This window comes from Pristis pectinata, chromosome 3 (assembly GCF_009764475.1).
Source record: "Pristis pectinata isolate sPriPec2 chromosome 3, sPriPec2.1.pri, whole genome shotgun sequence".
NCBI lineage: Eukaryota > Metazoa > Chordata > Chondrichthyes > Rhinopristiformes > Pristidae > Pristis > Pristis pectinata.
The window spans coordinates 62,682,585-62,706,446 of record NC_067407.1 but is presented as its reverse complement, the minus strand read 5'-3'; the positions used below and the strand labels follow the sequence as shown (position 1 = coordinate 62,706,446).

Genomic DNA, 23,862 nt, shown 5'->3' with positions numbered 1-23,862 from the left:
TTGCTTGAAGAAATGCTTACTTTTGGCGAAGTTGCAAAAATTACTGTTAAGCTCCACATAGATGATGTTCATTCGTGGTAGCCATAACAGGAGCCAATCATGTACCTCTCAAACCTCCTGAAACGTATGAGGGTTTCTCAGTTATGTAAAGTCCCTCTAGGTTCTGAAATAATAAGTGTTTTACGATGAGCTGCAGGCCATCACCTTTTCAGCTTTGTTTATCAAAGAGCCATGATAGCTCGGAAATGAAGTGAGCTAGGTTCCCTCCTTCCATAATCCTCAAATTTGACATCAGCCAAAAGTCTACTCACCCTGTCCAAACCCTCTCAGTCCTTCACCCAGAATGTGAATTGAGGCTTTGGTTCTCAGTTAAACAAAGCCTCCATTTCAAAATCCTCCTTTTTGTTTTCAATCCCTCCATGGCCATGTTCCTCTTTATCTCCATTCCAAAGAACACAAAGGTATTTGAGAAACAGTAGCCTCCCGACCCTTCCTGCATTCAATTTCCCCATCTTTTGTAGAGTTGCCCTCAGCTGCCAAACCTCTAAGCTTTGAAATTCTCCCTTTAAGCGACTCTGCCTCATTTCCCCCTGTCCTTTTTTGCTCTGTAAAACACACATGTTTGATCCAACTTTGGGTCATCTGCCCTAAGATCTTTTAATGTGGCTTGATGACAAATGCTGTTTCATAACTGAGGAACAAAAAACGATGAGCTGCTGCATGGAAGGGATGGAAAGTTATTTTATTAATTTGGAGCCTGTGAGGCTAGGTTACAAAAGTAGTTAAGTAAGTCCATTCTTTTTTATAAATAACCAAAAGCAGTGACTGAATTTTATTTCCTTTTCTTGTCTATGGAGCAGCTGATTGAAGTACTTCAGGACAACTCAACGCATCTGTCACACTATAAATTGGCTCTGTGGGTGTTCCAAGGAACGAACACCTTACTATGTTGAAGTTGCTGCATAAATACAAGTTGGTCTTGTGCCATGCTTAAAGGAAGGAAAGAAAATGAAAGAAATACAAAAGGCAAACAAGTTAATTGTTCCAGTATTTCAGCATCTGCTCAAGCACAATGAGCCAACTGCTTTCATGCTTAAAGTTCCATCATTCCGTGAGCTGGAGATTCAATGTGTTTAGCTTCCAATTTAAACGTGTTTTTATTAAGACAACACTTGGCAACAGTATAGCATTCTAATGCCCTGTGAAAGCCATTTGCAGACTGGGTGGGCTAAACTGGCTTCATCTTGCATTCCTGTCTAGAGACAACACTTGTCGAATGTCAGACACGGCAAGCAGGCCTTAAATGTTTCAATCAGCTTTCTCAGACATATGGCATGGGGAGTAAATTGTTTGGTTTTCCCATTTGTACAGGAATGGACTATTTTACTCTTGGAATGGAGCTTTGAGCACTTCCAAGGCAGGTACAAAAGCAAACTCAGTCAGCAAACCTCCACATTGCTCCAGACAATTGTATAATTTTCTACTGCTTTACTGAACTGAAATTGCACTGCTGTCTTTTTCCAGAATCTATTTCATCAGGCTCTTAAAAGGTTTGAAAACCCGACCCAATCTGGATTCAAATTCCGAAGGCAAGCTTATTTTGAAGTTTCTGCTCTCACCATCAGTAGCAGTGCCAACAACCACCTCTCTCCTCACCACAAGCTTATATCCACCACAAAAAGGAAAACATTGACACCAACTATTCTACTCAGTCTGTAAAGTTCAGTTAAGGGACAATCAAAAACCACACACACGGCAACTTTTTAAAATTTGTTTGAGAAAACACTACGTTCTGAGCTCCCCCTCAAATGATGTTCTTTGAAATGTTCAGAGAAGTGGAAATGTAATTTATGTAGAACTATTGATTTCATTTGATAGGTATGATTAATATGTATGGTAACATGCAACACATATTCTTACCAAGAAAGCTGTCTCTTCAAATGAAAGAACCAATTAGCATTTAGAGAACTCAAATGAATTAAGAATCTTTGATGGTTTCCAGGCTGTAGCAGTTAACTACTCACCGAAGTGATTCAGTCTTATTGACTTGTGGTTGACATGCTTGTTGGACAAAAAGAAGAGGTTCCTTCTTTACCACCATAAGATCCTTCTTTTCCGAAATTGAAATTCCATTTCTGAAAGAAACATGGTATGATTTCATGGCTTTGCTTTCCAGAAAAAAAAACTAATATCTGCAGAACTTGTCCTATTATCCTCAATGAATTCAAATAAAAATAAGTAGATGGTACAACTGAAAGCCTGGATCATAAATGCCATGTCTTGATTGCAAAAGCAGATACGTGCACCCTCATATTTCATTTTCTGGCTGCCACTAAAGCAAAATTATAATTAGTTACGAACCAAATAATGATGGATATCATGTTAAGCCCACAGCTATTAGGTCCCACGATGTATGGCACTTCTTCTCCTCACAGAGTACATCATTAGCATGCTCTATTCTCCTCATGATAAATAAAATTTGGCATTCTATTACTTAAATGTGGCAATCTTCTGATTTCAGAAGACCAGAAGCAACCAATTCTTCCCATAGTCATATGAGTCAACTCTTAAGTATGACACCTCTTTTTGTGCAAGGTTCAATACAGTAAAAATTTTGCTTTAAATGAAGCCATCAGTATTGCGCCAACAAAATAAATCATATTAAGCTGTTGTTTCAAGTCAAAAGGTGGTGTCACACTTGCAATGTCGTTTCCTGTTCTGACATTAGGAAACAGGAAATGCAAGTTCTGGCCAATGGATATAATCCATGACAACACAATATTTAAATACCAAGGAGCTTAAGTGTTTACCAAGATGGCAAGAAATCAACAGAAGTTGAACCAACAAACATAACTGTCAGTCAAATGATACCCAAGGTTCAGCAAATATGAGCTAAAGCAGATGGGATCAAGGAAAAACAAAAGAAATTGAGAATGCAGTCAAACTTTCAGTGATATGAACTAATTTTCAGTGAAATAAAAACTACACCTCTTTTATTTGGGATGGCGGAAGGTTGCTAGTCGATCTCAGGAATGCCAAAATATTTTAACATTTAGCTTCACTCTCACCTATAAAGATTTTGAACAAGAAATAACACCTGTACAGATCTATAAAAGTCACTGTATGTGTCCCTTCAACTGGAGTTCTGTTATTATTCAGTCATTTAGTTTTACACATCCATCTTGATGCAATAAAGAGAAAATAAAATTCATGGGTTTGCATTCAGAAGTCTGCCGCAAATACATAGCTATTTTCATTGATGTTACTACTTTGCATATACTGTGATTAGGAATTCTAAACAAAATGCATCAGCTAGCTTTTCTGTAACAGCCAATGAAACACTGGCCAAAAGAAATTTGAAATGATGAACTTATCCAGAACTGATTCTGTTGTGTTAGCCAGAAATCTGGAGGCAATATAGTGAAAGAAAATAATGCTCAACAATGAACAGCCAGACCATCCAGGTCAAGGAACATTCAATATTACAATATATGTACCATTTCACGAGTCACTAAGTTATGAGTCAATTGTGGTACAGTTCATTATCCTCACAGCATAAGGCAGCAAGCTTCTTGTTATTTTCCCATATCATCATTATATAGGTTGTGCAGTAAGAATGAACATCTGCAAACTATTATTCTACTTGTAGATATGCTTGATGGGTAGGGACAATGAGCCAAGACTGCATCCAAAAGGATAAATGTACTGAAACAAAAAAGCAAATGCAACATTTTCTCACATCCTCAACAATCTTTTCACAAAATCTTTTACAAAAATTCAACAAATGACTGATCCTAATTAACAATCTGATGTTCTGATGACTTTCTGCTTCCTCCATACCCATTATAAGAAAACTTCAGTTGACTAAACAAAGCAAATGTGAACTATGCCCAAAAAATGTTCATCCTTGCAATTCTGTCACTGGTTAAACAAACACAATGCCAAAACAAAACACGATGTAATTTCACTTCAGTTGTTGGAACTTGAAAGTTTTTCTTTTAATGATTTAAAGCTGAGAAAACAAATGCTAAGTTCATATGACTGAGATATGGCCAGAGGTTGGGGAGGGGCCATTTGGTAATGATCATTTTCTAAGGTCCAGCCAATTTAGTTACAAGTGAAAATAGCCCCATGCGAAGAAACTGCAAAGTATATTTGATTGAATGAAATCCCCTACATGTTAGTTACTACATTTTCAACAAAATAGCGATGCCATCAAAGGTCCTTGTTGGACCAGTGATGGCTGGAACAATACTTCAAAAAAAATTGTAACTGATGAAATATTGTTGTGGCTACAAGTGATGCACTGAGACCTATGAGCAATTTGGCAGATGTGGAATGTGGCAACAGATAAAGATTTAAATGGATCTTAGTGTACTAAAACTTTAGAGTTGGTTGTTGTGCTGACTGCATTAATTCACAAGAATGCCCTGAGAAAGCGTGAGAGTTGAACCACTGAAGCATTGGTTTAAATCAACTGACTGACTTGCTCAAGGATGCTTTAGAGGAGAATCAAGAGTCAAATATGCTCACATAAATCACATACAGGGCCAATTGCATAAGACTGGGAGCTGTCATTTCTCAAAGTACTATCCCGATACCAGATTTTTTTCCCTTCCGGATCATTTTAAAATAAGTTTATATTCTCAATTTGCTGCAGCAGGACTTCACCCAATTTGCTGGTTTAATAACCGAGTAACATGACAAGTGCTCTTATTGTACTGAATCAAACTCCTAAACCAGCTCCAGTTTCTCTCTTGGCTCAGTGAGAAAATGCATTGAGGTTGCAAAAGACACAGGAAAGCTGCCCAGAGCCACTCCATCAATGGTCAGTGAGTCAACAGTAGCAATAGCTCACCTTAGTATCATCCGACAAGTAACAGAGGAGAGAATAAAATCAGCTGTTCCTTGCAGTCTACTCAACAAAACCAGTTGGAAAGTTACCACATTTTAAAACCGTGGAAGGAAACAAAGGTGACTGATATGCTGATTATATCACTTAAAGTTATACATGAAGAATACCTCCGTATGAGGTACTGCAAAGCTTGCTGTGCCCATAGAATGACACACCATTCTATGTTATCATTTTAGTTCAGAAAAGGAACAGAATTTTTCAACTAAATTATGAATAATTACGATCGACAAATATTAGCCATACAACATTTAGGGCTATTGTTTCCTTCAGTTTTTTTGTTTCTGTCACAGGTCACAAATTCTTTTACATTCAAAATCTGCCAGTTTTGGTGCACCCACTCCTATGAAATGATCGTTGCATCTAGATCACTGGGCATCCTGCGTTTTCCTTCATTGCCTTCCACAAGCTTCAGCTGAATTTTCCTCAACAACTGCCAAAATTATTGAAGAATTGCTACAATCTCCATTTATTTCACCTCATACTCAGAACTGATCTGACTGACAGCATTGTCCTCGCATCTTTCCAAAACCACAATCCTGTTTAGGTGCACAACACAACCCCACTATGATGCCAACTTGAAGAGTCTTGCCACTTGATTCAACTGGGAAGGATTTGTATGTGAAACAGAGTCAGACAAAGTTCACCCAGAGCCATCATCTTCTTCAACAATCCAAAATCCATTTTCAAAACTGAACCTCATCATCTCCAACGTGAATTTCTAAAACTACAAACCCTGAATATACTGGTCACAAGTATTAAATTGAAATTAGATTCAAAAATGTTCTTCTTAATGATGAATTCTGACAAAGATGAAAGATTCACATCTCAAGTCAGCTTCATAGAGTTATACAGTACCGAAACATCCACTTGAAGGGCACTGATGAGCCTAAACCAAACTGTACTTTGAAATAGTTATTTTCCCTTACTGCTATTAAGTCTTCCCAGAAACATCGAGTTATCTCAATCCTGTGTACTAGACCTTGCTCCCTGGATTACAATACTGACTCTAGGCTTCAAAAGTCATAAACCTCAGGTTTCCAACAAATTCCTTGCAGTTCTTCTGCTGAACTCTGAGTTCGTATGGTGGTGTCTGGGATGGAATTTCTTGGATCTTACCACCAAAATGCCATGTCTTTGCTGAACCTGATCAAGGTTTTTTTTCAAATTCAGATGAACTCAGCTACAAATATCTCCCCACTCTGCTGCCACCACCCTCCATGCCACCTTAAAAGTTTACCAAGCTGACACTCTTTGAAGGTACTTTTCCACTTCACTAAAAATTGGAAGGTGCAAAAGTCTAATGATTGAGGATATGGTGTGGAAGTGAGTTGAAAAACTAAAAGGTTTTAATCCACCTTGGCAAGTTGAAAACCATTGTAAACGTATCTGGTAAAATGATGAGTGAGTAAGTGGCATGAAAAATACCAGGTCCCTTGTCCTGACCTGGCATCCGACCAAACCTGGTCACATGAAGTCCAGTCTGAAAGTATTTCAGGTGATTCTTAATACTCTTGTGGCAAGTGGAAATGGGAATTAGCTACTTCTCATCAGTGTTGCCCAAATCTGATTACTCACTTAAAACTTGCTGATTATAAAGCTCAGCCTAACTACTGTTGCTATGGCAGCTACATTTGCCTGCTAGTTTCCGCTGTCTCTCTCAAGATAATCATTGATGGTTTGGAAGTATCCTTTTGATCCATTATTGCCCAGGAGTATAGGTTAGCTTTCAGGGGGAGAACCATTGGTTTCAAGTTCATTGATGATTCCTATTTCATTGCCAAATGGTACAAAGGAAGTACATTTGATTTTCCAGAGTACTTTCTTGGTATCCTCACTCGCTAAAACAAAACCTCTTAATCAGTAGTTATTTCATGTATTCACCCATTACCAGGTTAAACTCCATCAGTTTTACTTCTTCCTTCTCACTTTCTCCCATTCCCACGAACCCAATACCCTCTTAAGTACAACATTCTGCATGTTCTGAGCCTCTCACATCTCACCATCAGTTCAATGACAATCTGAACAATAACCCATCAACACCATCCCCAGTGATCTGCATTCTATATTCTCTTTTAAATCTTTTCTCCATTTCCCTCTCCAAAGTTACGGAAATATCAATCAAGAAAATACTGCTAAAAAAATAAGGACAAATAGCTGGCCTGTTTTCTCTCCGATGGTTATCAACTCCTTCTCACAGACAGTCCCTTGGGGTTGAGGATGAATTGCTTCCACTCCAGTTCTGTAGGTTCTGAGACAACTGACAGGTGGAGCTTGATGAGTTGAGTGGGTTAATTGAGTTCCTGTACCTTCCTCTGTTCCTTGCACTTGGCATTGACTTGCTTCCATCAGAGATATTCAAGGTGCGTGGTGTGATCCAGATGCTTCTCTGTTTATTTAAGTGGTCTTGGACCAGGGATTACCATGAGAGACTGAGGGTGTTACATTCTTTCAAGGGGGTTGAAGATGTCCCTGAAGCATATTGTCTGTCATGCAAAAAATTGGTTGCTGCGATCAAAACTTAGAGTTGATGCTTGGTTCAGGGGTCTGATGACAGGCATGTGGATGATTTGGCCCAATTCATCAAAGGTGGTCAAGCATAATCAGAGTCTCAATGTTGGGGCTGTTAGCCTGAATGGAAAATGAACATCAGTTGGCTATCCTACCAGTTGATTTGGAGTGTTAAGCAGAGGGAGTATTAGTGGCACTGGTCTAGAGGTTTGAGCTGTCTACTGCAGCTTGTCCATGTTTCTAAGCATAGAGAAAGCAGCAATCATGGCTATATGGAAGACCAGTCAGAGGTCTTGATCTTCAAAAACAGTCTGTTCTGCTGGTGCTGGAGGGTGTTGACTTACTCTCAACAAGCAACCATTAAAAATATCCCGCTTGTGCTCTTCCATAAGATATCTATATTAGTCACATGTACATCGAAACACACAGTGAAATGCATCTTTTGCGTAGAGTGTTCTGGGGACAGCCCGCAAGTGTCGCCAGGCTTCCAGCACCAACGTAGCATGCCCACAACTTCTTAACCAGTACATCTTTGGAATGTGGGAGGAAACCGGAGCACCAGGAGGAAACCCATGCAGACACGGGAAGAACGTACAAACTCCTTACAGGCAGCGGCCAGAGCACTCAAACTCACAGCCTTTTGCACTTGTAAAATTTTCAACTTGAATCTGACTCGACTGCATGCACATCACAGATTCAATGGCAATTATCCAGTTAGACAAGAATATTTAATAGTCCAAATGAAACAAACCCTTTATTTCCTGCTCAAAGGAACTTTTCCAATCAGAATATAAAATTAATAGGAACCCATGAAGTTTATTAGTCCATTTAGGGAGATAAGCCTGCTCAGCCATGCCTGATCAAAATCAAAGTACACCAGCTCCACCAATGGACCTTTGTGCCATATCCGTTAACAGCTTCAGTTAACTACCAATCTCAGATTCAATGGACTGGACCATGCTGCCTCTGGCCTACACCTTGTGTTTGCCTCCCTCAGATGCCCATGGCTTATGTGACAACTCAACTCCCAATTTACCTTGTGACAACTCAGCTCCCAACAGCTGCCAGCAAGACACAGTAGTCTGCAAGCAACAACAACAAAGACCCTCGGCTGCCCCGATGGCTGTCAGAATTCTTTTCCACTGTTTTGAACATTTGTAAATGGTTGAAAAACATTTATATCAATAATTTATGAATTAAAAAGCTTAGTAAAATTAACTATATGAATTAACTTAAATCTACAAATCAATTTAAGTAGATTTTTTTTGTAAAAATATCTTTAATGAAATAAACAAAAACGCCTTTTTAGAGAAGGTCAGCAACCTCTTGAAATAAACAGGATTACATCAGATCAGCAGCTATGGGTAGCACAAAGCTAAGGAGAGAGATACAAAGTGTTGCCAGTTCCTCAACTCATTTACTTTCTAGAATGTCCCAGATCAATTCCCATTTGCAAAGACAGCTCCAAACTTTCAACACTCTTTGGCTGTTGTGGTGTTTCCAAATTTTGTTCCCAAAAGGCCTAAGTGACCAAGGCATGGATTGCTTAACCTATGGAAACAGCTTCTTTCTATCCACCCATTCAATTCCACTAAGTATCTTGAAAACATTCAAATCACTCATGAGCTTCTTAGATTACAGGGAACTCATATCTGTATGTCAGTCAGTCCTTGGAGCCCAGGCATCATTTTAGTCAATTTGGACTGCATCCTCTCAAAGACCAATATACCCTTCCTAAACAAAGATAAATAACATACTTTAGCTATAATTTAGGCAGAATTTTGCACATCTTTAGAACAACTCTTAACCTTTTGCACTCAGCCAACATTCTTGTTATTTTGAGCATTTTTAATCAAAGTACATTCTAATGGTGTCTATGTGACTTGTTTCTATGGAATAACATAAAATTATGTCCAACTCTTCACAGATTTCCACTGCTTCTAAATTTTCACCACTCCTTCATTTATGCATTTGCTTAATGTGTTTGTTTTATCACAACACTTCAAAAGCATTTTGTTAGCTGTGCATCATCGTGGAACATCCTTTCGTCCTTCTCTTTAAAGAAACCTCTTTAAAGAAAGAAACTGTTAATTTACTGGTTTAAAGAAACCATAATCTAATGAAATAAGTTAAATGTTGTTATTTTATTAATGCTGGCATGAAAAACCATTTAGGAATTAAGTGTTCAAATGTTCAAGTAACAACATTGCACAATTAACAGTTTACTGAACTTATTTTGCTTCTCATTTTCTAACAGCTAAGCATGCTAAGTTACAGAGCTGCATGTACTCTGCACACAAAAACATTCTGGTTGACAACAGAGATTTGTCCTTCATCAGAGACTTTGGTGTTTCAGTGGTCAATTTAAAGCAAATTTTTCAAAAAATAACACACCTGTGAATAGTCAGAGAGTCACACAGCATGGAAACAGGCCCTTCGGCCCAACTTCAGTTCACACCGACCAAGGTGCCCATCTAAACTAGTCCCATTTGCCCACATTTGACCCATATCCCTCTAAATTTTTCCTATCCACATACCTGTGCAAATATCTTTCAAAATGTTTTTATTGTACCTGCCTCAACCACTTCTGGCAACTCAATGTCAGCACAACAGAAGAACTAGTCATTGACTTCGGGAAAAGGGACAGTGCACATGCTCCTGTCTATATCAATGGTGCTGAGGTCGAGAGGGTTGAGAGCTTCAAGCTCCTAGGACTGAATATCACCAATAGCCTGTCCTGGTCCAACCACACAGACACCACGGGCAATAAAGCTTACCAGCGCCTCTACTTTCTCAGGAGGCTAAAGAAATTTATCAAGTCCCCTTTGATCCTCACCCTATTTTTAAATCGGTGCACCAGAGACCACAAGAAACCACAGAGTTGTGGACACAGCTTAGCACATCACGGAAACCAGCCTCCACTCCATAGTCTCTGTCTACACTTCTCGCTGCCTCTGTGGAGCAGCCAGCATAATCAAAGGCCCCACCCACGCTGAACATTCTCTTCTCTCCCCTCTCCCATTGGGCAGAAGATACAAAAGCCTGAAATAACATACCACTAGGATCAAGGGCAGCTTCTATCCCGCTGTTATAAAACTATTGAAGGTTCCCTAGTACAATAAGATAGACTCTTGACCTCACAATCTACCTCGTTGTGACCTTGCACCTTATCGTCTACTTGTTCTGCACTCTGTAGCTGTTACACTTTATTCTGTATTCTATTATCATTTTACCTTTACACTTTATTCTGTATTCTATTATCATTTTACCTTGTACTACCTCAATACACTGTAATGAATTGATCTGTATGAATGGTATGCAAGACAAGTTTTTCACTGTACCTTGGCACATGTGACAATAATGAAGCAATTCCAATTCATTCTATAGACATACCAGTGAAAAAGCTGCACTTCAGGTTCCTATTAAATCTTTCTCCTCTCACCTTAAACATACGCCCTCTAGTTCTCGATTCCCCAACCGTGAGGAAAAAGATAGTGCGCTTTCGCCCTATCCATGCCCCGCATGATTTTATACACCTCCGTAAGGTCACCCCAAAAGTCTCCTTGGCTCCTAGCCTCCATGGTAAAAACAGGAGGTGAAATATTCATTGAGGTCCTCGATCATCTTGCCCAGCTCCGCACATTGATGACCCCTTTGGTCTTTGATGAATCCGATTCTTCCCCGAAGTTACTTGTTTTCCCTTGAATTTATAAAATTCCTTTGGATTTTCCTTAATCTTCTCTGGCAAATTTATCTCATGCCCCCTGTTTGCCCTCCTGATTTCCTTCTTAAGTATACTCCTGCATCCCCTATACTCCTCCAGGGATTCACTTGATCCCAGCTGCCTGATCCTGACCCATGCCTTACTGACCAGAGCCTCAATATCTCTTGTCATCCAGGATTCCCTCCTCCTGCCAGCTCTGCCCTTCACTCCAGCAGGAACATGCAGACCTTGAACTCTCACTGTTCCACTTTTGAAAACCTCTCACTTGCTAGACGTCCCTTTGCCCCAAACAGCCTACTTCAATCAACATTTGCAAGTACTGTCAAAATTTGCCTTTTTGGTGAAAATAACTTACAAATCAAGAAAGTTAAAACTTTATTATAAATGGATAAACTTTCTTATAAGAGGATAAAGACAAGGATGTCAATGTACAAATACAGCAACGGAGGCTTTAAGAAATATTATTCTTTTGAAACTGAAGATGTGCCCACATCATAATCTCAGATTAAGCAAAATCCAAATTTGGAGTGGAAAAGAATCCACAGATGTTAACATGGCAAAGGTATGTTGGCTAGGAAGTATAAAGCACGTGTTGAAATGTGCGTAATACTACATTTTATTTTGCAAACATTCCTTTTATAGACTTTATTTGTGTTATTTTTAAATAGATCAGAGATCACCATATAATCTGTGGTTCCATGTTTCTCATGTTCTATGGCTTGATTATTCAGCCGACAGGGTAAATATTTTTCACAAGCATTTGTAAAGAGCATATCTCCAGGGTACACGAACTTGGAAACAACCGCATGCTGGTTCACGCATCCTTCATGTGAACAGAACCCACTGCTCTAGAGTTATCATGCCCAGGCTTAAGTAAGGGAGAAAAACTGTACGTTAGTTTTCACTTCTTAGATACCAACCACAAATTGATTAAAATTTGTCATCATCTTTCATTTTTGCTTAATGCCTCCTAGTTATCCTGCCACAAGTGGTAAAATTTGGGTTTGGAATGAATGGTTTGAAATACTGTTCCCCACTGAAGAAAATAAAAATGATGCAGGTCTGAAAAGCAAGTTAAAGCTTTATTCAAATTTGTTACAAGCCAATCTACAGCTGCTAACAGAAGACATCTTAAACTTACTTTTGGTTTGCCAGCTACAATGCAGCAATGGTATCCATCATTATACTACCCAGGCTCACTGGTTAACCTGTATATGATTATTATTTTCCCTTTGTCTTCAATTGACACACAAGCAGTATTATTTTTTCCTGATCAGAAAAAAAAGCTGCATATTGTGTTGTCCATAAGAAAATAAATCAATCCAGTATCATTTTGGAACTACTGGGAAAAAATATCCCTTAACTGAAGAAAAAAAATTAACGGAAAACAAATTTGCGGTCAGAGAAACAGTAGACACAGTGAAGACAGACTAAAACACATCATGCTTGTTTGTTTTAATCATATGGTCCAACCCTGCTGCATTGTCATTAAGGTCAGTGTGGAAGACAACTCATGCAGAATCCTACTTGAACAATCCAAGCAATGCATCAGGTCCGACTCTACCCAATACTATTCCATAAGTAAATACACAGTATAGGAACTATTGCCAGATTCACTGTTCTTAATGATGTTGAAGATACTCCGGTTAGAAAGTGGAAAAGGATGACAGATGCAAATTATAAAAAAAAGGGTTTGTTTCCAATACATCTTATAAACAAAACTTCACTGGGTGCAAGTTGTAGGCTTTAACAAACTCTCAAAGCTCAGAACATCCTTCCTACGCATCTGTTACTTCCTCCTCATTTGACACTTCAGTTCTCTGCACACAAGTGCTGACAGATCCTCTGTTTCTGCATCACTAATTTCTGAAACAATGTTGAATTTACTTAAAGAAACACAATGAATCTACCTTCGACCCAAAATGCTGCTTATCCGAAATTTTTTTAAAAAACTACTCAGAATACACAGTAGAAATTAAAATCCAGGCCAATATTTTTATAAAAGCAGAGTAGAAGAGCAGAACTAAATATGCACATTTTTGAGTTATTCATTGACATTTTTCTTTGCAATTCCAGCATTTCAACTTAAAGACAATGGGAGGGGAGGGGGGATGTTTCAAAGAAGGAAAAATTAAAAAAAAAATAAAAGCTGTCATGAATGAAATGAAGCAACCATAAAGGCAGACCAAAAACAGACACTGATTTTATGTTGATGTCAGTCAGGTGCTTGCAAATCAGCAATTGCTTTTATTTTAAAACCAGGTCATCAAGTCTCAAGTGTAAATCACATGCAGATATTTAACTGCGATTTTACGAGACTATTTCAGACCATGTACTGCAAGGTCAAATAAAATACAAGCTCTATGCATCAACAGCACACCACCCCTTTCCTCTCTTCATGATACTAAAACAGGATCAGCCCATTTATACCATTGCCCAGAATGGGAGGAGAAAATCAGGTCAAATGTACTGATGGCAACACAAGGAAGCAGCCAGTGGACTTCATATTTGAAACTAAAAGGGAAAAAAGTGGTTTGGAGTTGAAAAATATCAATCCCAAACACTTCAAACAGCAATGTTGAGAGACATAATTAAGAATCAGCATTTTCGTAAACGTGTTAAAATTTCAGATGCAATTCTTGATCCGAAATGACAGTTTCAATTCAACAAATTAACTTGCATTATCTAATGTATAGGAGTTTCAGTTGATGTCAAAAGGCAAGACTAAGAATCTTCAGTGGCACAAGTTTATCTATTCATGGTATTCCAGACAAATGTTTTTACTTCAGAGAAACAAAGGACTGCAGATGCTGGAATCTAGATGAAAAACACGATGATGCTGGAGGAACTCAGCAGGCCAGGCAGCATCTGTGGAAAAAAGCATGGATGCTGCCTAGCCTGCTGAGTTCCTCCAGCATCATCGTGTTTTTCATCAAATGCTTTTACTTCAACCGTTTTCATACTTATCTCTCTCTCATTCTGTTAGTAATTTTAACAGGTTTCTTCTCATTATCAATTGTGTATCTGACTCTACTTGACACTTGGTCTCCCCCTTTATCCAAGGCGCTCACCCCCTTGATTCTCTTTCTCTCATTATATTTGCCATAAAACCCAAATGTCCAATTTTGTCTTTTCCTCATTTAAAAAAAATTCTGGGCAAATCAACAAAAATGACAGCAAAATCTTGTACTGAGGCTGATTTTTCTTTAAATCACATGCAACCACTGGCTAATTAGCTTTTTGTTTGATTTTATACTTTGTGTTTATGGGAGTGGTTTTGCTTCTTTTTAATTTTTTTAGTTTTTCATCATCAGTTTAGATCATCAGTTTTTCTCTGTTATATTACAATTCCCTTTGACTCCCATTTGCTACAGTGATGGAAAGCAAGATTGGATGGGCAGTGTCAATGAGGAACCAGAGAAATAAACTTGCCATGATCACATTATAATCAACCTGACTAACCTGTGCTTCCTGCTGCATTCATAATAGGGTATGATTGTTCAGTTATCATCATATGAATGTAGGACATGCATTAAAAATGAATGTTTTGACATGTCTACAATAACGTAAATCTACTATGCTTGTTTCAGGTTCACTGTCAACACTAACACATGCAGCTAAAAGGCCCCAATTGTACTCATTGATTCTGACAAATATTTTAGCACTGTTTAATGCAGTTGATAACAGGAGACATGAGTGACTACAGATGCTGGAATCTGGAGCAAAAAATAAACTGCTCGAAGAACTCAGCTAGTTGAGCAAAGGGATGATCGACATTTCGGGTCAAGATGCTGCACATCAGGACTGAAAGTGTAGAGAAAAGATAGCCAGTATGTAGGAGAGAGGAGGGGTGGGTCCGAGGTTGGTAGGTGATTCGTAGAATTAGTGACTGGAGATGGTGGGGGGGGGGGGGAGAATAGGCAGGTGGAGGAGGGAGGAGGAGAGGGAGTGTTGAGACAGAGGCTGGTAGGTGATAGGTGGAAACATAAGAAGAAAAATATAGGCAGGTAGAGCTAGGTGTGGGAGGGGATGGGAAAGGTGGACCACGGGAGAAGAAATCAGGCAGTTAAGTATGTGGGCGATGGGCAGATGGAAACAGGTGAGGGAGGCTGATGGGTGTGAGTAATGAGGGGGAGGGGGGATGGAATGGAAAGGGTGAACAAAGAGAGAGAGAGAGAGAAAGAGAAAGAGAAAGAGAGAAAGAGAGAAAGAAAACCTGCATGGACCTTTGGGAGTGGGAAAGGAACATAGGGGCGTTGGTTAACTGAAAATGGAAAACTCAAAGTTCGTACCATTGTGTTTCAGATACCCAAGTGGAATTCGAGGTACTGTTCTTCTAGTTTGTGCTTGGCCTCACCGTGGCAGTGGAGAAGGCCGAGCACAGACAGGTCATTGTGGGAATGGTAAGTGGAGCTGAAACGACATCCAACTGGAAACACAAGATGGTCATTGCAGCCAGAGCGCAAGTACTCTGCAAAACGGTTGCCTTATCTATGCTTGGGTCCTGGCAATGAAGTGGAGGCAACGCTGCAAGCATTTACTGCAATAGACAAGGTTGGAAGAAGTGCATATGAAACTCTGCCTCTGCAAAGATTGATTCCCAAGCCCTCCACTGATTCTGTCCTGGACAAAATATAGTTGCCTTTTTCAGATGTAGATAATGTTCTTTCACTTCTCTTCATGTTTCCATCTATCCTCTATCCATTTTATTCCCCACTCTTTGAATCACCTTGGGGTGTTTGGATGTGGAAAATCAAATATAATTGAAATTCTTTGCAGCATAATACTTGACTGAAAGTAAGAATAAATCATTGTAATAGTTATGGAAGTTTAAATGAAGGCTTTTTTATTAAGGTTATATGATAAAGATACCACTTTTAGTAATGGGTCAAAGGAAATGAATGGAAGGGCAATAATGTTTCATAAATTAATCTGCTCCAACTAAAATACCATGTGTCAGTGGGGATATGAGAAAATTACCTGTAACTCGTGCCATCAGCAAGTGTTTCCTGATAACCTCCAGCTTTACTTTCATCAGAAAATCCCAACAGATGTCTGTTGTGGATGGTAGAACTGACAGTGGTCTGCAGTGCACTGGAATCTCTCTCCCATATGCTAAATAAAAACAAAGAAATTGTTACTTTTGCAGCAGATTGACCAGTGTCTTACATGACATCATGTTTTAAGATGACTGTTCTGCAAATTTGCTTTCAATCAATTTTGAGTGAAAAAGATGAGAAATGAATGAATCATTTTCCAATATTTTTTCTATTATTGAAATCAAATACTCCAGGGAAGCAGTTGAGGCTACCACAATAAATATATTTAAGACACAGTTAGATGGACTTTTGCAGAGTAGGGGAATTAAGGGTTATGGGGGAAAGGCAGGTAGGTGGAACTGAGTCCATGGCCAGATCAGCCATGATCTTATTGAATGGCGGAGCAGGCTCAACAGGCCAAATGGCCTACTCCTGCTCCCAGTTCTTATGTTCTCCCTGGTTATAGTTAATATCCTCTGAGCCAATACTCACAAAATGCCTAAAATGAATGCTTCATCCTCAATGTCAAGAGCTCCATGGCCAACTGCACAAACTCACATCTGCCATTTTGCAGACTTGCTTGACAGTAATTTTCCAATATTCATTTACTGTTAGTTCTAAATTGTTAGCTACATGGAACTCTCTTCAGATAGCTGAAGCACATTTCACTTTTAAAACATCCTTAGTCAGAGACTGCAGGCTTATTCCTTTGAATCTGGACTTGATTTAAATTCAAATTGAATTTTTAAAAGGTCCATTATGTTCTTCAGCAGTTCCATACTGCATAAATTTTCACACTCCATTTCTGAGTTGTTTGGTTTCCTTTAAACATGTACTTCAAATGAAGGAGCAATATAAGACTATGTATGCACCAAAAGGACTCCATACCACATTTATTACCAGAATCCAAATGTCACTAAAACCTCAAATAGGAAAATGCATGATGTGTGAAGTTAGATGTTCAAAAAGCTGAATGAGGATGCAACAGAATCATTGCAATTTTTACAAGTTGAGTTTATCAGTTAAATGGTCTTGCATCAGAGTATATAAAGCAATTTAACTTATAAATCAGACCTGTGTCTAGTGGTATGCCACAGGGGTCAGTGCTGGGACTTTTTTTGTTTGTAATTTATATAAATGATTTACATGTGAACGTACAAGGCATGGTTCGTAAGTTTGAGGATGATATTAAAATAAATGGTGTGAAAGGTTATGGAAAATTACAGGGGGATCTTGATCAGCTAGGTATGTGGGTTGAGGATTGGCAAATGGCTTTCAATCCAGACATATGTGAGGTATTACATTTTGGAAGCTCAAACCAGGGTAGGACTTGCACAGTGAATGGTAGGGCCTTGGTGAGTGCTATGGAACAGAGGGACCTAGGAGTACAAGTGCATAGTTCGCTGAAAGCAGCATCACAGGTAGACAGGGTAGTGAAGAAGGCATTTGGCACGCTGACCTTCATCAGTCAGGGCATTGAGTATAGGAGCTGGAAAGTTATGTTACAGTTATATAAGACATTGGGGAGGTCACACTTGGAGTATTGCGTACAGTTTTGGTCGCTCTGTTGTAGGAAAGATGTTATTAAACTAGAAACCATGCAGAAAAGATTTATCAGGATGTTGCCTGGAATTGGGGGCCTGAGTTACAAGGAGAGGCTGCTTAGGACTTTATTCCTTTAAACACTGGAGATTAAGAGGTGACCTGATAGAGGTATATAAGATCATGAGGGGCACAGACAGGGTGAAAGCACATATTTCCCCAGGGAGAGTAGGCTAAAAACAAAAGGGCATAGGTTTAAGATCAGAGGTGAGAGATTTAAAAGGGACTTCACAGCAGCTTCTTCACACAGAGGGTGGTGCGTATTTGCAATGAGCTGCCAGAAATAGTGGTTGAGGTGGGCACATTAGCAACATTTAAAAGCCATCTAGATAAGTACATGCTTGACAGGACTATGGGCCAAACACGGGCAGGTGGGACTAGCTCACTGGGCAACACAGTCAGCATGGATGAGTTGGGCCGAAGGGCCTGTTTCTATGCTGTATGACTATGATCTTCAAGACACAGTCTCACAGTCAACACAAAATCTGAAACTACAATTGCAATGCCACACAGTTTTATATTACTGATGTTAGCACATGTGGGGTAGGATATAAGTAACAAAATGCATTGCAAGATGGCTAGAAAATGGAAGACTTGTGGTTAAAGTCAGTTACTGAGATTATCAGACAGCAGGGAGCAGTACTCCTCTGGGATCATTCCTGAGGACATTTGCATATACTTGTTGGATTCAGGAATCTCAATTACATTATTAAAATTTTCAAACTAAACCAACTTGGGTACTTAGTTAATACCATAAAGAAAAGATAAAGATGTTAACATACTTGCCAAATGGCTACATTGAGGGCAAATGATTTAAAATTGCATCAGGTATACCACTGCACTTTGGTAGGGGGATTCAGGAAGCTAACTAGGAAAATAGCTCAACTTGAGGAAAGAGCAAATGGAACAATTCACTAAAATAGTAATAAAGCTTCACAAAGCCACACAAAAAAATTACATATAAAGCAATGGAGTTCATTTCTGGACTGAAAGAATACAAAAGCAAAAGAACACAAAGATTTACATCCATGACTTGGATGTGAATGTAGGAGGCACAATAAGTAGGTTTGCAGATGATACCCTCAAGCAAGGTGGAGAAATTAATCACAGAATTTTAAGATCAAATTGGAAGCTACAGATAACAAACTGGCTGTGAGAAAGAATAAAATATTGACAGGCTGTTAATTTTCGTTTAATTCCAGCAATCAATTCTGAGACCACACACCCCCAACTGCCCCCAACTCAATGTTATTTTCTGTCATCTGAAGGCAATGCTCGGGACAAAAAATCAAGTTGTCTCAAAAGATAAGACAAAGGCAGGCCTTGACAAAAGATGAGTGACGTCAATTGTAAAGTACTGTCAACAGTTTTAAATTATATAATTTTGCGAACCCCTGAAACTATTCAAAATAAGTTTATGAAATGACTGGCAGCTTTTTGAGGAGGTACACTGTTTAACTAATTGCACAAGTTCATGCAAGAATAAGGGTAACAAAATTCAAATTTAAAACAGAATCAAAAGGGTGCAGGCAACAGAAGGATCAGAGCTTGAACAAATGATTCTGATTATAAAGTGGCAAACTCTTTAATTAAACATTGTTTTTCAGTAAATCTTCTTTTACTTGACATTTGTTGATAATAATGAATAACTCATCTGAAGCACTCAATAAGTTCACAGAATCAGAATTGTTCAGCACAGAAACTGGCCCTTTTGGTCATTCTTGTTCCTGACGACTTTGAAGTCAATCTTCACTGATCCCATTTGCCCACCTGAGGCTCATATCCCTCTGTGCCTTTCCTATCCAAGTATCTGCTCAAAGTCCTTTGAAACTTAATTGCATCTATGTCCACCACCTCCTCTGGCAACTCACTCCAGATATTCACCACCCTCTACGTGAAAAACTTAGCCCTCAGATCTTTTAAATCAATCCCCTCTCACCTTGAATCTGTTCCCTCTAGTTCTGAGCTCTTGTACCTTGGATAAAAGATTCTGACTACCCTATCCATGCCCCTCATAATTTTATTAACTTTTTAACATCATTCCTCAGCCTCCAATATGAGAATAAACCCAGCCTATCCAATCTCTCCTAGTATCTACAGCCCTCCATTCCCAGGAACATCTTAATGAATCTCTCCTGCGCTCTCTCCATTGCTACCACTTCCTTCTGTAGTGTGGTGACAAGAACAGTCCACAATACTCTAAGTACGGTCCAACCAATATTTTGTACAGCTGTAAGATAACGACCCAATGAACATTTCTTTATTAAAGAGGGTGTTAGTTTTCATCTAGCTAACTGAATGGACTGGTATAATTATAGGTTGTGTCCACCTTTATTTTATGGTATTTTTAGCATGCACATTTCAGATAACTCTGGACTGTCTGCTAGCTTGAGAGTTTATGACATTTGCTCTGATATCTGGCTAAAATATAGGACAGATCAGATTTTTAGAATATTTCAGCAAAGCTACAAAAGGTACCGTTTATGATGGAAACATGGCAGAACATCAGCACACCTCACCCTTTTAAGTGCAGTAATAGTAAAGCAAATATCTTTACTAATTAATATTATTTAATTTTTATAAAACTCTTTTCTTAAACAGACTTGGGAAATTTCAGACAAGTTCCTTCAAGGACTATAAACAGATAGGCAAGGGTTGCATTTTATTTTTATTTGCAAGAAAAAAAGCTGAAAAGACTTAAAGAGACCAGAATTAAATCATACAAAATTAACTAGCTGTCTGGAATTCCTGTGTGGGTAGCATTGCAAAACAACTGCCCAACAACCAACCAACAGATTGTTGTAACATATCAATTTATACCAGGGCATGACTTCAGATCTTTTTTCTCAACTCTTAAATTTGTTTATTTAATAAATTTATTTTTTATTATTTTCTTATTCATTATTTATTTAATCCATTTACCTATTCAGAATTTAAGCTGCTAATATCAGAATGCATCTTAGGAAAAAGTATTTTAATATATTTATTGCACTTCTGTTGCTGAAAATTTACCAACAGCCATGACATTTTAAGCTTCTAGATCATTCAATGCCAACCAAGTCTTGTTAGGGGGAAAATACTGCAACAAGTATAAATTTTTCCCAACCTACCATTTATCATTCCAATCCTGAACCGAAGGTGGTAATGGAAAAAAGACGATTCACATATAAAATGAAGAAAATAATTTGAATGTGGAGAGAGCATTTTTTGTTGTAATATCAGACAAATAAACTTAAGAGCTTCATTACAAAACTAAAAACTGATCCAAGTTTTCATTTGTTAGAGAATACCACCTAATGCATAACTGTGTTCTCAGTCATTACTTTCAAAAAGCTCCTCACTCAATTTCTCACAAGAGAAACAGGACTCTTGATACGGAGCAAACAAATAACATGAAGCACGTGACAGTTTGGGCACCATCTTCTCCTAAATATATTTCTGTCTGCAACAGGCGGTCTGAGAGAAAACTGAATATTTTAATCAATAAATAAACAAGGATAGCGCGCCAAAGTTAAACTTGAATTAAACTGTGAAGCTGTTGAAACCAGCAACTGAACAGTGGCATGAATATGGATACAAATGAATAGATATTAGAATACTGAACAACAAAATTTACACAGTACAGAGATGAATTGAAATAAAGTTGCTAATAAAAGCAACAGCAAGATTTTGCACATTACGTAAGTGCACATGGCTATTGTTCCTGATGCAGGATAAACATAATTAAGATGCAGAACCTCCAATTTGCAGTCCAAATACCAGTTTTCTGTTTATTGTCACAAACCAGCAACAAAAGAAACACACTGAGCATGATTTAGTGTTAAAAACTATTTTATTAATCACTACTTATGATAATACGTAAAATAAAAGTTAAAATGTTAGTATGTTAGAATTCAAAAATGTTAAACCTCGAACGTTAACCCCAAAACTAAACTCGTCGTGTGTGTGTGTGTGACAAAGTCCAAAACTCCCAGTTCCTGAATGGTTCTTAAAGTTCAGTTCCGCAAGCCATAAGGTGAAACATGAGCAAGGGCTTCTTCAACAACCACCGTTGTCTGAAGATAAGTGTAGATGTAGAAAAACATAGAGAGAGTACATACGAAATCCAAATGTTCCACGATGGAACCCAAACGACTCTTCAGTGTTTACTCGGTAGTGACTTCCTCACCCCGAAAAGCATCCGAACCGTGGTCGTCCACACACAAATACCTGTTTCCTTCTACAGGTCAGCAACAAAGTGAACTCCACCGGATTACTTCCAACTTCCATACATGGATTTCAGTGGCAAACACAGTTATTGTTTCTCATCCATCGATAGAGAAAACAAGCAGGCTGGTGTCTCTCTCCCTTCTCTCTCTCTCTTCTTCTTCTTCTGACTTCTTCAACAACGTCATTACGTCCTTTATCTTCTATTGACGTAAGCACGCCCCACACACACATACACACACACTCTCTATCTTAAAGGGACTTTCACTGAGTCCGTAACACCTCCCACCTAAAAAAAAAATTTTTCCAAGAAAATTTTAACCGCGCATACAGTTAGTAATGTTAATAATTATCATGTTACACAACTACAGACTATCAGATTAGTACAGATACATGTTTCCCATTTAACATCGGGAAAGACAATCAGCAATCACATTATCTTTGCCTTTAATGTGAGTTATCATGAGATCAAACTCTTGCAAAATTAAACTCCAGTTTAACTGGGGGCTCGTCCGGGATTTGCTGGTTTGTGACAAAATTTGGTGTTTCTGAGCCGAGTCAAAAACAAGAACAGAAGGCTGTTAAACTGGAGTTTAATTTTGCAAGAGTTTGATCTCATGATAACTCACATTATGAGATCAAACTCTTGCAAAATTAAACTCCAGTTTAACAGCCTTCTGTTCTTGTTTTTGACTCGGCTCAGAAACACCAAATTTTGTCACAAACCAGCAACAAAAGAAACACACTGAGCATGATTTAGTGTTAAAAACTATTTTATTAATCACTACTTATGATAATACGTAAAATAAAAGTTAAAATGTTAGTATGTTAGAATTCAAAAATGTTAAACCTCGAACGTTAACCCCAAAACTAAACTCGTCGTGTGTGTGTGTGTGACAAAGTCCAAACTCCCAGTTCCTGAATGGTTCTTAAAGTTCAGTTCCGCAAGCCATAAGGTGAAACATGAGCAAGGGCTTCTTCAACAACCACCGTTGTCTGAAGATAAGTGTAGATGTAGAAAAACATAGAGAGAGTACATACGAAATCCAAATGTTCCACGATGGAACCCAAACGACTCTTCAGTGTTTACTCGGTAGTGACTTCCTCACCCCGAAAAGCATCCGAACCGTGGTCGTCCACACACAAATACCTGTTTCCTTCTACAGGTCAGCAACAAAGTGAACTCCACCGGATTACTTCCAACTTCCATACATGGATTTCAGTGGCAAACACAGTTATTGTTTCTCATCCATCGATAGAGAAAACAAGCAGGCTGGTGTCTCTCTCCCTTCTCTCTCTCTCTTCTTCTTCTTCTGACTTCTTCAACAACGTCATTACGTCCTTTATCTTCTATTGACGTAAGCACGCCCCACACACACATACACACACACTCTCTATCTTAAAGGGACTTTCACTGAGTCCGTAACATTATACAAGAACAATCTCTTGATCTGCATCAATTATGAACTCCCACTCAACCCATCACTTCAACCGTGACCTCTCCATTTATAAACACATCAACAACTTAATGCAAAGGACTAAGAATAATGGGAACTTAGGAATAGGACAGCAACTAAGGGAGCAATTTTACTCAAAACAATTTTGCCGCAATATCAATAGATATTAGTGGGTGCAGGTTTAAAAAGCAAAATCAAAGCAAATCAATACAAATGGAACAAAGACAGAAAAATATCTGAAAGCAAAGTAATCGCTATTTAAATATAGCCAAGCCACAGAATAGCCGCAGAGATAGTGAAGCTGTTGCCTCACAGTACCAGAGATCCAGGTTCCATCCCGACCTCGGATGCTGTCTGCAAGGTGTTTGCATGTTTCCCCCTGTGATCGTATGGGTTTCTTCAGGGAGCTCT

General features: G+C 38.6%; 1 protein-coding gene across 2 annotated transcripts in view; it reads right to left on the bottom strand.

The window, feature by feature from the left end:
- atf6 (activating transcription factor 6) overlaps window positions 1-23,862 on the bottom strand; it is a 248,852-nt gene that overhangs the window by 146,688 nt on the left and 78,302 nt on the right. For both annotated transcript variants that reach the window (XM_052012103.1, XM_052012104.1), the window contains exons 10-11: window positions 16,128-16,262; window positions 2,025-2,135 (exon numbers count right to left, since the gene is read on the bottom strand). In XM_052012103.1, the coding sequence (XP_051868063.1) occupies window positions 2,025-2,135; window positions 16,128-16,262 (246 nt within the window). The remainder of the gene's footprint in view (window positions 1-2,024; window positions 2,136-16,127; window positions 16,263-23,862) is intronic.